We start from the raw sequence: 16,426 nt of genomic DNA on the forward strand, positions 1-16,426 counted from the left end.
GAAGGCCAGAAAGGCAGCCAGCCCATCCGGGCCCCTCTTCGCTGCCTCACTTTACAGAGTGAAGCCAAGACTGACTCACCACAGACTCAGCGAGGGCACGGCGACAAAGGAGCTAGTTTTAATCAGGCTCCTATTATGTCTACACACAGTAAGTAATATGGAAGTGTTTGTGAAACGATAATGCCCCCTGTGCTGGGCTATTTGCATGTGTCATCTCTGAGACAGGTGTCGTTATCCCCACCTCACAGGTGAGGGAAGTAGAGCCGAGAAGCGAATGGACTTGCCCAAGCTGGGATTCAAACCCAGGTGTGACGGAATCTACAGGTTCTTCCCTGACATCAGGCTTTCTTAGGGCAAAAGGTCATTATGGTCACCTCGGACGGGAGGCAGGAACAAGCTCCTGTCCCGAGCAACGTCTTTCAAGTAGAAATGTATACTTCTCACAAAAATTAGGGATATTTCAAAATGAATATGAAGCTATAAAATATCCCCTAATTTCTACGAGCAGAGTTCTTTTTTCGTTGCAAGTGAAGCGCCCCCTGGTGTCCTTTCTTGGTACCAGCATGAGGCCCTTCAAGAGCATCCCCTTGGGCTCAGCAAGGCTGCTAAGGTGTTCAAAGGGCTTTTCCTTATGCCCTGCTTCAAAAGCCCTCCTGCCGGGGAGCAGGTGAGAAAGGGCGGCTGGAGGAAAAGATGAAATGCCCTGTGCTCACCTGGTAATGATTGCCAAGGATGCTATTCACTAAGGGCTGAGGCACCTGCTTTATGGACATGCAATGTGGTGTCACAAGCTCTCAGGTAAGACTCTCATTCACAGGCAAGGAGACTGAGGTTCAAAGAAGTTAAGCCCCGTGTCCAGGATCCTCGCTAGTTGGTGGCAGTGCTGGGTTTTACACCCAAGTTCACTGTTCCAGGGACCCACCCCTTCCAAGTCTGCCAGCCTAGTAGTTCCTAGTGTCTGTGGGCAGCCCTGACCTGGGGACTTCATCTAACTGCAGCTAGAGAGGCAGTGGATCTGAAAAGTTTGACCATTTTTCGTGGATTCCTCAGAGACAAGGAAATGGGGGAAGAGAAAGGCCCTTAACCTCTTTTTCATACATTCTACAATATTGTATTTGTTCAAGCATGCCTGTTATTTAAAAAAAAAACTGGAACGCTTTTTAAAAGGGTTGTTTTATTCATAAATCTTGGTTCCAATACATTCTCTGTGTATAAACTTATAAAATAAAAGAATACTGGATTTCTAATGATTGTGGCATGCATTTCTTGATTAACTAATTCTCCTGATCTAGAAAATTAGACTTGAAGAGACAAGTTAACAAAATAACAAAAGTAAGTTCTTCAAAGACAGTGGATCTACAAATGCAAGAGGCAGGAATTTTTTGAAATTTTTACTACTTGTACTATAATCTTTAGGATTGATTATTGCTTTGGATGGTCTAATCATTAGGTGGGTGAAAATGGGCATCATATTATTTGAATAAAATTTAATAGGATAAATTGTTTTAAAAGCCACTTTGCAAATTAAAGTAGTCAGATATTTTTAGATCGTTCTATATCTATAAGAATATACACATCTATATGTTCAGAGAGAGAGAGAGAGAGAGAATCCATTATTTGGTGTGCAACTCCAAAAGTAGAACCATGGGAGGACTTTTACTTTTGATAACATGTATTTCTATAATGTTTGACATTTTACAATAAGCTGGTCTCACTCTTATAGTCAGAAGAAAGGAAAAACTGGAAAGATTTACATTTTTTGAAATGTGAAATTGTTTCTAAAACAAAGAAAAATGTAGTGGCTGGGGCTGGTCCCTTCTACCTTCTAAACACAGAGTTCCTTATCTGTGAAATGGGAAGGAGGATGGGAAGGGAAGGATTCAAGTGATTCTCTGTGTTTTCCATTGTGCTCCTGGGGTCAAGGGCTTCTAGAATCAGCCAACCCACACTCTGTTTGAACAAAGGGTTTCAAATAGCCAGCCCCGAGGGGTCTCTAGGATCCTGTCTGAGGGTCAAGGAGGAAAAGGAGGAAGAGGAGAAAAAGAAGAAGGAAGAGAAGGAGGCAGTGACTTTTAAAAGGACTTGGGGGTTGCAGAACAAGATGAGCCAGACCCTGTGGCAGCCCTTCTAGTAGCCCTGTCCCCTCCCTGCCCCTTCTCACACTGGAGGGCAGAATGGGTTTGAGGTGCAGGCTTTCACAGGAATAAGTCTTGCATAACAAGCTCTGCTCCTTGGGGATCTATAATTGATGAGGGCTCCCGGCCAAGAACCTTGGCTGGGCTTGCCAAGTGTGGGGGCAGCCGGCGGACTTGCAGAAAGTGGCAAACAGGACTGGCCTGGGAACTCACATTTGCACCAGGAGCCGGGGCCTTTCAGGACTAAAGTCCCAATCTCGGCCTGAGTTGGGAACCCTTCCCTCAGAGAGTGGCCCTAGAACATCCTGGAAAAGTCCCCAGAGTGGGGGAGGCATGCAGATGCCTAGGCTTCATCTGAGCTAAGATCATAGACCAGGGGACCTTGAACTGTCCCCTCAGAACCAGCTCCATGCTAGCCCCTCACACCTAGGTTTGAATCCCAGCTCCATCACTTACCAGCTATGCAAGTTGTTGAACTTGTCCTTACAGAAGCAACAATAAGCAGGCACTGTTGTTACATAACCAATAAACGTTTGATGAATGAATGCCAAATGGGGGATGTGTGAGAGCACACACCCAGAGGCACACAGCTGGCCCTAAGCCTCACAGTGAGAGGGGTGCCTTGGGACTGGAACCTCAATCTCTCTGGCTCCTTGTCAAGTGCTCTTTCCACTTCCTGCTCCAGTAGCTGCAAAAAAGCCAGGTACTTCTCCAGGTCAGGGGACTGGGTTCCAACCTTCTCACTTCTCCTTCTTCTAGGTATCACAGCCCCAGAATGGGGCGGAGGAAGAAGGCTGAGCTGGCTGGACAGCTTAGTAGGAGCTGTGAGCATGGGTGAACTGGGTAATTTGCAGACAGGGGGCGCTACAAGCTCTAGGGAATCCAGCCCAGCTCTGTCCAGCCAAGGGCTGGGGCTCTGTTCCCAGGACACACCCTGCCCTTTGCTATCTCAGTCTCACTAGCACTTTCCCATCATCCAATGCCCTATGCCTCACCTGGGTACACAGGGTCATCACCCTGTTGACACAGAGGACCCTGAGTTCCAGAGAGAGACAATGACTTGTATAAAGTTACACAACACATTAGCGGCACATACTTGACTTGAGAGGCTGGCCAGTGTAGTGAAAAGAATGGTGGAAGTGAGGAGATCTGGGTTCTGGTCCTAGGTCTCGGACTGACTTGCTCTGTGGCCCTGGGCCAGTGCTTAATCACTCTGTGCCTCAGTTTCCCCCTTCATCTCTGAAGAGATTTCGACTCTCACATTAAAGTCTATCTGGCTATCAAAGCTCGTGATTCTATTCTGACCAAAAATAAGCCCAGCTTTTCAAAACTACAGTTTTTCCTGAACCTTTCCAAGGTGCCAAGCCCTCTGGAAGGCATTTCCCAGCTACCTGTTCACCAACTCCTCTGCCCAGGCCTGAAGGGCAGGTATAACTGGCTCTCACGTAGCTGAAGAAGAAAGGGAGGCTCAGGGAGGCCAAGTGGCTTGCCAGAGTCACACAGCATATTAGGCGACAGCTTTGCAGGCTTCCTGGCTTGTTTTGTTCAGCCCTACCTGGCTGGGGGCTCAGACTTTTCAGAGTCCAAGTTCAAGGGGGATTCTATTTTTTTTTTTTTTTCTGAAGCTGGAAATGGGGAGAGACAGTCAGACCGACTCCCGACCGGGATCCACTCGGCACGCCCACCAGGGGCGACGCTCTGCCCACCAAGGGGCGATGCTCTGCCCCTCCGGGGCGTTGCTCTGCTGCGACCAGAGCCACTCTAGCGCCTGGGGCAGAGGCCAAGGAGCCATCCCCAGCGCCCGGGCCATCTTTGCTCCAATGGAGCCTTGGCTGCGGGAGGGGAAGAGAGAGACAGAGAGGAAGGAGGGGAGGGGGGATGGAGAGGCAAATGGGCACTTCTCCTATGTGCCCTGGCCGGGAATCGAACCCGGGTCCCCCACACGCCAGGCCGACGCTCTACCACTGAGCCAACCGGCCAGGGCAAGGGGGATTCTAATGAATAGAAAGAGGAATGTGATCAAGGGTGCCGTTTCAAATACCCAATCTGGGACCCTCTGTTGGCAGGGTGCAAGGACTACGGGGTGCAAAAATAGGATTGGGCCCAAGGCCAGGACAGGTGAGTGGCTGGGTTTCCACCCACGGCCCACCCCTTTCTGCTGGGGCTAGGAAGACAACTGTAAAGTGATGGGGAATTCTCTTCTCTCCACTTTAAGATAAGGAACCAGAGGCTCAGAGAGGGAGTGTGAATTGTCCAAGGTCACAGAGCTAGGAAGGGTCCAGGATTCAAACCCAGGGCTGACCACTCCAAAGGCTGAGCTCTGACCTATCTGCCTATCTCACCCCCGAAGGCTGAGAGGAGGGTGGGCCTGAGTGAGTCCTGCCACTGGTGCATCTGTCCCTGCTGCCCAGGACCAACCTTGTACTTGAGGCCGGACTTGAAGTAGCCGAGGAAGGTGGCCGACTCAAAGCCCTGGACCTCGCGGTGCTGCACAGCCCGGCCGTTCAGGTAGTCGTCCAGCTGCACGGTGAAGATGGCGGCCGCCCCGCTCTCATCCTGGCTGCACTCATTGCCTGGGGACGTCAGAGCAGCGTGAGCCTGGCTTCCAGAGAGTTCTCCCAGCCTCCTCTGGAGGACGAGTCTGGAGCCCCCAGCACTGTGCTGGCCTGGCTGGAGAAGCTGGGCAAGCCCCTGCTTTCAGTGAGCCTCAGTTAGTCCACCTGTATAACGGGTAGATGGGGGCCTGCCTCCATGGTCGCTAAGAGTGTTCCCAGCTCCTACACATCCCCCTATACTTGCCTCTCTGTTCTCCTACACTCACTCAACGCTACTGAGCATGAAGTCAGGCCTGGGAGCATCAATTCAGATTAGGAAACTGAGGCTCAGTGAGGACTTACAGAGTCACACAGTAGAGCTGTGGCAGCGACTCCAGGCTCTCGACTCTGAAGGGTAAACTAGGACATGGCTGGAACTGGGCCAGGGAAGCGGTGGAGGGGTCCAGGGTCCCCAAGCCACCCCCAGTTCTGAGCGCCATGCTAACTTGTTTAACCCTCACAGCACCCCTATGAGATAGTGGGGCACTACTGTCACAGACACTTTACAGAGGCTCTGAGTGACCTGCCACAGGACAGAGCTGGGCTCTGACCTTGGGGACACCGGCTCTAGAGCCTGAGGGCACGTAATCCCTAGCCAAGGGCCTAGCACATATGTGATGTTCAGTAGTCACTTAGCTCCCATGGGGGCTGCCTGGAGACCGCACCCGAGAGGCGGTGCTTTATGGGGGTGGAGTCTGGCCTCACCCAGCCAGTAGTGGAGGTCGTACTGCAGGTTCCCGTTCCTCAGCTGCACCGTCTTCAGGATGACATAGGCGTCGCCTGTGAAGAAGTCTCCGTAAAGGTTGGGGGGCACGGGGACCAGGTCAAACTTCTCCACACGCCAGATCTGCAGGCCAGGCTCCTTCCCCGCCTTGAGGAACTCGGGGTGCTCCACCACCATGCTGCTGGGCTGGAAGAGACAGGGCGGCGCCTGAGCAGGGGCAGGGGTCCCGGCAGGGAGAGAGACCCCGGGGCACGAGGGAGGGGGGTTTCTAGCACCAAGAGCATCTCACTTGAGCCCTGACTCCCCACCCCTGAGGCAAGTCTAACCCCTTCCACGACCCCTGTCTCCATGAGTGAGCGAACAGGGCAGAGTGTAGGCTCCAAACACTGTCCTTGGTCAGCATCTGCCTGTTCTACTCAGCCTTCCAGTGATGGGGGCACAAGGGACTCAACCTCTTTTCTTCCCTTCTTAATGCCAATTGATGGGTACAGCTGAGGCACAGAGAGGTGAAGTGACTCTGCCAAGGACCCCCAGCTAGGAAATGGTGTAACAGGAACTGCCCCAAGCTCTAAGAGCACAAACTCTGGGACCATGGGAAGACCCCCTCAAATGAAAATGGTAAATCTGGGGGGTCCCCAGGAGCTCAATGTGTTTCCTTCCAGCATACTCCATGGCTCTTAGAACTTGCAGACTCCTAAGAGAGTTCATCACCCAACCCCATTCTGTAGATAGGAAAACTGAGGCCCAAAAGGGGAGAAGGCTGGCCCAACATCACACAACCTGTTTGCTTTTGCTCTTTGGAAGTGGGAAGATTTCCCATTCCTCATTCATGTCCCCATCATATCCCCAAGAGGGATCAAAATGACGGCCCAAGTGGCTTCCTGCGCTGTCTGCCTCCTCCCTCCTGCCCCCCAGAACCCCACCCCCAAATTCCATTTCTTGGAAAAGGCGGACAGGATGCAGCCAGGGTCTGCAGGAGCCTGTTGGAGACCAGGTGGTCAAGGATGGGGGAAAGGCTGTCAGACATGCAGGAGGGCTACAGACGGAGGGGAGTGGGACTGTTAGCCTTGGTCCAAAGGGCAGAAATCAGCAGGCACAGGTCACCCGGCCGGAGGACAGATCTGGTGGGACAGGTCAGAGAAACCAGAGACAGGGAACTCAGGCAGAGGTGTGGAGAAATACACAAGGGAAACAGGAGAGAGGAGAAACCAGACAGAGTAGAGGAGGTATCAGCGAGGAGAGATTAAACCATTATCATGACAATAAGCAGGCAGAGGTGAGATCATACAAGAAAGAGGGAGAACACGTTGCAGAGGGGAGAGAAATCAGATGAAAAAGAAGAATCCGAAGTGGAAGAAATCAGAAGAGGGAAAGGGAGAAGTCAGGCAGAGGGAGGGAAGGAGAGACATCAGACCTGGAAAAGGAGAAATCAGGCGGCAGGGTGGGTAAGAAATCAGAAGGCGGAGAGGGAAAAGAAATCCGGCCAAGGTGAGGTTAGCCTCTAGGGAAGGAAACAGCCAGGTCCCGGAGGCTCCCACCCACATCCACGGGAGCCCCGGAAGCAGCAAGAGATACTTACAAAGCAACAAAACAGTTTTTCCATTCTAGACCTGAATTACTCCCCTTTTCCTAGCGCTGTATCTGCAAGAACTTACAATAGAGAGTTACTCTGGGAGCCCCGGGGCCCCTGGGCACTCACCCGCCCCTGGGTCGCCGGTGCCTGGGCCGGTGCCTGGGCTGCCCCCCGGGGTGCGGAGGCCGCATGGGTCAGTGGCGACAGCGCGCACAGCGCCAGGACCAGCGCGCCCAGCATCGCGGGCGCGGAGCATTGTGGAGCCATGGCGGAGAGGTCGGCAGAAGACCCAGGCGACAGTCTCGGACTTTGGGTCACCGGACCTTAAGTAGCCGCTGGCCCATCCCGCCTAAGCCGGGACCGCCCCGTAGGGAGGGCTCAGGGCAGGGCCGGGGCCCTGTGGGCCGGGCAGGGGCGGGGATCTGGCCTGGATTTTGGAGACATCGGGGTTCCCATCGGGACCGACTCCGCTGCGTGCAGCGCCCCTTCACCCCAGCTCCTGGGGGCGGAGACCAGGCACAGGGCTTGGCATACAGCAGGTGCTAACTCTGTGCACTCTAAATGGGGGCCATTCATGATTGGCAGGGAGCCCAGCTCAGCCTCCTGTGGGACTCAGGCAAGACCCCTCCCACTTCCGCACCTAACATCTCCTGCATTTACTGAAGGCTTTCCACGCATCATATGAAGGCTGACACAGCCTAATACCCTTTATCCAATGCAGGGTGGGTATTCGGACAGCCCCATCTCACAGAGAGGAAAACTGCCTGCAAAACAGTCAAACAACCTGCACACCACCAGGAAAAGGTACAGCCAAGATGAACCCAGGCAGTCTGGGTGGCCTACCCACCTAGGTGGCATGCAGCTGCCACCAGCCAGGGGCAGACTGAACCCCTGAGCCAGCAGGACCCTGGGACTGGCGGGCAGACCTCTCACCTTCTGCAACTGCAGGTTCTACTTTATTCAATACCACCCTCTTTCCTTTCTTTTTTTTTTTTTTTTTTTTTTTTTCTTTTCATTTTTCTGAAGCTGGAAATAGGGAGAGACAGTCAGACAGACTCCCGCATGCGCCCGACCCGGATCCACCCGGCACGCCCACCAGGGGCGAAGCTCTGCCCACCAGGGGGCGATGCTCTGCCCATCCTGGGCGTCGTCATGTTGCGACCAGAGCCACTCTAGCGCCTGGGGCAGAGGCCACAGAGCCATCCCCAGCGCCCGGGCCATCTTTGCTCCTATGGAGCCTTGGCTGCGGGAGGGGACGAGAGAGACAGAGAGGAAAGCGCGGCGGAGGGGTGGAGAAGCAAATGGGCGCTTCTCCTGTGTGCCCTGGCTGGGAATCGAACTCGGGTCCTCCGCACGCTAGGCCGACGCTCTACCGCTGAGCCAACCGGCCAGGGCCTCTTTCCTTTCTTAAACAAAGGTTTTATTCTTCTTTTTCCCCAGTACTATTTCATATTGGTTTCAAGTGTACAGAATAGTGATTAGACAATCAAAAATGTTTTTATTCTGAAAATATTTATTTTCATCAAGACATAAAGACACATATTTGTACAATTGTTTGCTTCCTCTCAACCCTGCTTACTTCTCCCCAGGGACAACCACTTCTGTCTACCCCCTTTGGCTGATGAAATCAAGAGTTGCTTCTTGTAGTTGTTGGTTTTGGTTATATTTTATTTTGGTTTTTGTTATTGTTGTTCTAGGTCCTATCTGTTACCCTCCTCTCAGAAAAGATATGCCTTTAAGTCTTTCCCCACTCCCAGACCCGCTTCCCAACCCTCCACGCTCCCACTCCTGAGGCATACAATCACTGGGTTAGGAGAAGTGCTATCCAGACTCACCTAGTCCCCCCAACTCCTCTCCCCGCCTCCCACCACCCTACTGGACTCAACTGCTCTATTTCCAAGGTCTCTTATTTTTAATTGCTTTTTTAAAATTAATTTTAATGGGGTGACATTGATAAATCAGGGTACATATGTTCAGAAAAAAACATCTCCAGGTTATTATTATTATTTTTTCATTTTTCTGAAGCTGGAAACAGGGAGAGACAGTCAGACAGACTCCCGCATGCGCCCGACCGGGATCCACCCGGCACGCCCACCAGGGGCGATGCTCTGCCCACCAGGGGGCGATGCTCTGCCCATCCTGGGCGTCGCCATGTTGCGACCAGAGCCACTCTAGCGCCTGGGGCAGAGGCCACAGAGCCATCCCCAGCGCCCGGGCCATCTTTGCTCCAATGGAGCCTTGGCTGCGGGAGGGGACGAGAGAGACAGAGAGGAAAGTGCGACGGAGGGGTGGAGAAGCAAATGGGCGCTTCTCCTGTGTGCCCTGGCCGGGAATCGAACCCGGGTCCTCCGCACGCTAGGCCGACGCTCTACCGCTGAGCCAACCGGCCAGGGCCTTCTCCAGGTTATTTTGACATTTGCTTATGTTGCATACCCATTACCCAAAGTCAAATTGTCTTCTGTCACCTTCTATCTGGTTTTCTTTGTGCCCCTCCCCTCCCCCCTCTCCTTTTTTCTCCCCCCCCCATAACCACCATACTCTTGTCCATGTCTCTGAGTCTCATTTTTATGTCCCATCTATGTATGGAATCATATAGTTCTTAGTTTTTTCTGATTTACTTATTTCACTCCGTATAATGTCATCAAGGTCCATCCATGTTGTTGTAAATGATCTGATGTCATCATTTCTTATGGCTGAGTAGTATTCCATAGTATATATATATATACCAAAGCTTTTTAATCCACTCATCCACTGACGGACACTTGAGCTGTTTCCAGATCTTCGCTATTGTGAACAATGCTGCAATAAACATGGGGGTGCATTTCTCCTTTTGGAACAGTTCTATGGTCTACGGCCATACCACCCTGAACGCGCTCGATCTCATCTGAACAGTTCTATGGTGTTCTTAGGGTATATTCCTAAAAGTGGGATAGCTGGGTCAAAAGGCAGTTCGATTTTTAATTTTTTGAGGAATCTCCATACTGTTTTCCACAGTGGCTGCACCAGTCTGCATTCCTACCAGCAGTGTAGGAGGGTTCCCTTTTCTCCACATCCTCGCCAGCACTTATTCTGTGTTGTTTTGTTAATGAGTGCCATTCTGACTGGTGTGAGGTGATATCTCATTGTGGTTTTAATTTGCATTTCTCTAATGATTAGTGATAGTTGAGCATTTTTTTAAAAAGATTTTATTTATTCATTATAGAGAGGGGAGATAGAGAGAGAGAGAGAAGGAGGGGGGAGGAGCAGAAAGCATCAACTCCCATATGTGCCTTGACCAGGCAAGCCTAGGGTTTTGAACCGGCAACCTCAGTGTTTCCAGGTTGACACTTTATCCACTGCGCCACCACAGGTCAGGCAATGTTGAGCATTTTTTCATATGCCTATTGGCCATCTGTATGTCCTCTTTGGAGAAGTGTCTATTTATTTCTTTTGCCCATTTTTTGATTGGATTGTTTGTCTTCCTGGTGTTGAGTTTTACAAGTTTTTTATAAATTTTGATTATTAACCCCTTATCAGATGTATTGTTGAATATGTTCTCACATTGTGTAGTTTGTCTTTTTATTCTGTTCCTATTGTCTTTAACTGTGCAAAAGCTTTTTAGTTTGATATAGTCCCATTTGTTTATCCTGTCTTTTATTTTACTTGCCCGTGGAGATAAATTGGCAAATATGTTGCTGCAAGAGATGTCAGAGAGCTTACTGCCTATGTTTTCTTCTAAGATGCTTATGGTTTCACGGCTTATATTTATGTCTTTTATCTATTTTGAGTTTATTTTTGTGAATGGTGTAAGTTGGTGGTCTAGTTTCATTTTTTTGCAGGTAGATATCCAATTTTCCCAACACCATTTGTTAAAGAGGCTGTCTTTACTCCATTGTATGCTCTTACCTCCTTTGTCAAATATCAGTTTTCCATAAAGGTGTGGGTTTATTTCTGGGTTCTCTGTTCTGCTCCATTGATCTATATGCCTGTTCTTATGCCAGTACCAGACTGTTTTGATTACAATGGCCTTGTAGTATAACTTGATATCCGGAAGTGTGATACCTCCCACTTTATTCTTCCTTTTCAAGATTGCTGAGGCTATTCATGTTCTTTTTTGGTTCCACATAAATTTTTGGAATATGTGTTCTATATCTTTGAAGTATGTCATTGGTATTTTAATTGGTATTGGATTGAATTTATAAATTGTTTTGGGTAATATAGACATTTTAATGATGTTTATTCTTCCTAACCATGAGCATGGTATATGCTTCCACTTGTTTGTATCTTCCTTGATTTCTTTTATCAATGTTTTATAATTTTCCAAGTACAAGCCTTTAATCTTCTTGGTTAAATTTACTCCTAGGTACTTTATTTTTTTGGTTGCAATAGTGAAGGGGATTGTTTCCTTAATTTTTCTTTCAGACAGTTCATTGTTGGTGTATAAAAATGCCTCTGATTTCTGAGTATTAATTTTATATCTTGCCACCTTGCTGAATTCATTTATCAGGTCCAGTAGTTTTTTGACTGAGACTTTAGGGTTTTCTATATACAATCTCATATCATCTGCAAATAATGATAGTTTTACTTCTTTTCCAATTCGGATGCCTTTTATTTCTTCTTCTTGTCTGATTGCTGAGGCTAAGACTTCCAGCACTATGTTAAATAAGAGTGGTGAAAGGGGGCACCCCTGCCTTATTCCTGATCTTAAGGGGATTGCTTTTAATTTTTGCCCATTGAGTATGATGTTGGCTGTGGGTTTGTCATAGATGGCCTTTATCATGTTGAGGTATGTTCCCTGTATTCCCACTTTGCTGAGAGTTTTGATCATGAATGGGTGCTGGATTTTATCAAATGCTTTTACTGCATCTATTGAAATTATCATGTGGTTTTTCTCCTTCCTTTTGTCTGTGTGATGAATCATATTGATTGATTGCAAATATTGTACCAGCCTTGCCTCCCCAGAATAAATACCACTTGATCATGCTGTATGATTTTTTTCATGTATTTGCTGGATCTGGTTTGCTAATATTTTGTTGAGGATTTTAGCATCTATATTCATCAGGGATATTGGCCTATAGTTTTCTTCCTTTGTGTTGTCTTTGCCTGGTTTTGGAATCAGAATTATACTCGCCTCATAAAAGGAGCTGGGAAGTCTTCCTTCCTCTTAAGTTTTTGAAATAGCTTGAGTCCGAGTTCTCTTTGCATCCCAGAACTCCCTCATTCCCAGCGGCCCAGCATGATGACAAAAAAGAGAACTGGGGAGTCAGAGACCTGGCTTTGATTCCCATCTCCACTGGGGGTAAGTTATTTTCCTTTTCTGTGCCTCAGTTGCCTCATCTACTAAAGGGATACCATAGTTGCTGAGGATTAACCCAGCCTCTGTGTGTGAAAATGGCCTGGCTGACACCTAGGTAAATGGGGGTTCCTGTCCCCCTGCCCCATAGCTATGGTTGCCTGTTGCAGCTCCTCGGGGAATCCAGTTTCTATCCAATCAGGCTCACGTTTGCCCTCCATCCTCCACAACTTCCTTCTACTCAAGGGGGTGTGCAGGTCAGATAAAGGACTAAGGGAAAACACATGCACAGAGAAGATGATTCAGACTGTATGTATTATAAGAAGACTACATGGAGAGAGGGACTTGTAACCCGGGCACTAAAGGACAGGAAGCGTAATGGAAAATAACCATGCTATATTGCTTTTATGAGTCTGATTAGCCATAGAATTGAATTAAAATGAGAATACACTAATATGACAAGCTTATAAAATAACTTCTGTAAAGCCACCCATGTTAATCTTCGTAAATATAAAACCCAGCTTGTGACTCTAGCGATAATTGTGATGTCATATTACCAATCTAGCAATCAAAGTCACGCATTCTGTAACAAATCAAAAGCATATCATCAATCCTATGCTTTCACCTCTGGCTGAGTTCTTATAGTCCAACAGCCTGTGCCCCTCCTAGAATAAGGAACATTAATGCTGGTGACAAATCATAGCCATCTGACTGACATACATCAAGAGTTAACATAGAGCAAGAAAAATAAACCATCAGCCTCCGCACCCTGGAAAATAATTATTGTTTTTCAAAGAACAATGACTTGAGTTTATAAGATACTTGCTAACTTCGGTTCCAGTTAGTTACAAGGCCAAGAGGACCATGGAAGTCCAACCAGCCATGAATATAAGAAAAAACCCTTTTCTCAAGAAAACCCTCATGTCTGTCTTTCCTCTGGGAGTTTTTTCCTCCCCAATTCTGCTGATCCCCTATATAATCTGGCCAAAAAGTCTGAGCTGGTAAGATGGGTTTTGAGGACAGGAGTCCCCCCATCTTCTCAGGTGGCCGGCACTTGAATAAACCTCTTTCCTTTTCACCAGCACCTGTGTCACAAATATTGGCTTTTCACATTACAAGCAGCTGAACTTGCATTCAATAACAGGAGGGAGATTACAAAGAAGAGCAGGTGAAAGGATTAGTCAAAAACCATATATACATAACACAGAGACTCAGAGACAGGATGGCAGTAAGAGAGAAAGGGGGTGGGGTAGGTGGAGGTGGGCAAAGGTGGAGACAATGGGGATAAGAAGAGACTGCTTGGGGCAGAGGGTACGCGATGTGCTGTGCAGATGTTGTATTGAGTTTTACACTTGAAACCTGTACGATTTTGGAAGCCAGTGTCATCTCAATAAATTCAATTAAAAAGAAAAGAAGAAAAGGAATTTCTGGAGAGGGAACAGCATGGGCAAAGGGTAAGCGGTAAGCAAACACAGGCCAGATGCAGCGAATAACGAAGAGGTCCAGTCTAAACCACAGAGAGCAAGAGGAGATGAGGCTGGGGGCTGGGGGGGGGGGGCTAGCAGGGGTCACAGGGGCCCGTGTGCTGCACAGGAGAGCCTGAACTTCAGCCCAGGGTCTGGGGGAGGGTGGTGGTCACAGAGAGATGCCAAGTTCTCAGGGCCCGCTGAGCCTGCAGTGCACCAGCTCCGGCTGAAATTCAGACAGCTCTTCCCTCCCCTGAGGCATTTTGGGGAAAATAACACCCCATAGTTCTCATATGATCTGTTGGAGACATCAAGCAGCTTCACCTCTCTGGATGGCAATTTGATTATCCAAATTCAAAACACACAACACAACCACAGATCCACTTCCTTCAGAATTACTTACAAAGAAACACAAAAATATAAGTGCAAGGATGTTCACTGAAGCATTGTTTGAAGAAAACTGGAAAGGACCCAAATCTCCTCGTTAAATAAATTACGGAGCCGCCATACAATGGACCACTCTGCAGCTGTGAAAAGACAATGAGCTAGATCTGACCGTGCCTGGCACATAGTAGGCACCTCAATAAGCGAAAAGCAAACTGTACAACTATTGGCTGCTCTCTGTTACATGTTTTTTAATAAGGGTATCTGTTTTTGCATCCATCCTTAAAAAGAGAAGGAGGACAAACACCGAAGTGTCAAGGCGGTTTGCCGGCCAGGTATGAGGGGAGAACTGCCCCCTCCCACGCTGCCAGGGTGGCCTGGTCCGCCGTGAACTCCTGGGACTCCGGAGTCAGCACGGGGGAACATTTTAGGGTGATGAAAACATTCTAACACTGGATTACAGTGATGATTACACAACCAAGAACTCTGCTAAAATTCAGAGTCCTCTAAGCTTACAACAGTGAATTGTTATGGTATATAAATTATACCTCAATATACTTGCTTAAAATAAAATAAAATAAAAAGAAACTTGCTGTAGGGTTTAAAACTATTTACAAGTATGTATCCAAACACTGATCTAGAAATAATACCTTTAAAAATATGCTTAAAGGGATGCCTGCTTGTTAGATAATCTAGAAAACCCAAACAACTAGGAAGGGGAAATTTCCTTGTCACCCCAGCACCCGAGTGACCTGAGCCAGCAGCTGGCCCAGCTATGCGGTCTGTTCTCGGTGTAGTGTGGCCCTGACCTCTCCAGTTGGTGATTAACAGAGGGCTTCTGTGGCTTGGCCTTGGCCCCACAGTCTGACAAGCAGTCCAGGGTCACTGGCTCTCAGCTTAATGATCATCAAGGCCCTGCAGCTTTGCCTGCCACATCGCCCTGGAGCCTGGGCCCTCGGCACTGGAGACCTGGTGAATGGGCCCTGGCCCTTGCCCTCAGAGAGCCCACAGCCTGGGAACTCTCACTCCAGGACAGGGATCTATGTGTGGATCCTGTGACGAACGGGATCTGGCTGTGCCCGGCCTGACAGAGGATGTATGGGTTCAGGAGAGTTGGGGGGCAGATTTGGGTGCAAGAGAAAGATCCCTAGGTAGACAGGAAGATGCCCCAGTGCCAGGCTTGGCTCTACCACTGACTTCCTGGGTGATTTGGGGCAAGTCACTATCTTCCTCTGGGCCTCAGGGTCTCCCTGTGAAAGATGGGGTAGGCCCCTATGCTGTTCCCAGCTCCAGCACTCCCAGACACTGGCTGTGCAACCACACCCAGCACCCACACGTCTCAGCCTCAGGCTTCCCCTCTGTAAAATGGTGCTGGACCGGGTCACCTCTACAGGTCCTTCTGCATCCGACAGTCCAGGGCCCCTGACCTGCGCGAGGCACCACCAGCACCAATGGCAGCATGCCACCTCTCCCCGGGCCCAAACACCTCTGGGAGAAGGGACGGAGGGCGGGAAGTGGGGGGTCCAAGACTGCACCCCTTCACAGCAACCAGGGGAAATGGGCGTTCACGTTCCCATCTCACACATGCGGATGAGGCTTGGGGCGGTTCAGTCGCTTGCTCAGGGCCACGCGGCTGGAAAGAGGAACTGTTGTATTCCAACACAGGTGTGGCTGGCCCCAGTCCCCAAGCTCTGTCTGGGCAGATCAAGCAGGGCCTCTTGGCACCATCCGGCCTGGGCAGGGCGTACCGGTGTCCCTGCCAGGTAAAGGGTTACAGTTGCTAAACCAGGCAAGCCCACGCCAAGCCTGGCAGCCGGGAGTCTCTGGGACAGCTGTCCCCACCACACCTCCCAGGTCAGGGCAGGAAGTGACACCAGGAAAACCCTCTAGCCCTCCACATACTGGTGTAAGCACCCAGGACAGAGGCATGTCCTGGGAAGACCCCCAGGCTGTGGCCACTGAGTGGAAGATGGACTGTGGCCCCTACACCCATGCCGCTCACGGGCACTCAGGTCAGGTGGAGTTTCTTTGACTCGGGAGGCGGTCTGGCTCGGCCACCTCTCCCTCTCTGAGCACATCCTAGTCCTTTCCCTTCTCTGCACCTCAGAGGTCCCCTTCACCTCTGATCCTGGGTGTTCCTGGCTCTTACCCAGGGTCACACACACACGAGGCAGCTTTTCAGTGTCTGCCACAGGAAGAACCCTTACAGCCCAAGTCCCTCCCCTGTCGTTCATCCCAGGACCCCCACAACCAGCTCTGGTCTTGCTCCCTCCGGGAC

General features: G+C 49.6%; 1 protein-coding gene across 2 annotated transcripts in view; it reads right to left on the minus strand.

Annotated features, from left to right (window-relative positions):
• The window catches only part of GSN (gelsolin), a 59,653-nt gene that overhangs the window by 18,913 nt on the left and 24,314 nt on the right, over window positions 1-16,426 (minus strand). The window contains exons 1-3 of one of the 2 annotated variants that reach the window (XM_066256340.1): window positions 7,153-7,339; window positions 5,435-5,639; window positions 4,554-4,708 (exon numbers count right to left, since the gene is read on the minus strand). In XM_066256340.1, the coding sequence (XP_066112437.1) occupies window positions 4,554-4,708; window positions 5,435-5,639; window positions 7,153-7,293 (501 nt within the window). In that variant the 5' untranslated portion in view covers window positions 7,294-7,339. Of the gene's footprint in view, window positions 1-4,553; window positions 4,709-5,434; window positions 5,640-7,152; window positions 7,340-16,426 lie in introns of those variants that run through there. The other variant, XM_066256341.1, reaches the window with a different exon arrangement.

Source organism: Saccopteryx bilineata, chromosome 2 (genome assembly GCF_036850765.1).
Source record: "Saccopteryx bilineata isolate mSacBil1 chromosome 2, mSacBil1_pri_phased_curated, whole genome shotgun sequence".
Classification (NCBI taxonomy): domain Eukaryota; kingdom Metazoa; phylum Chordata; class Mammalia; order Chiroptera; family Emballonuridae; genus Saccopteryx; species Saccopteryx bilineata.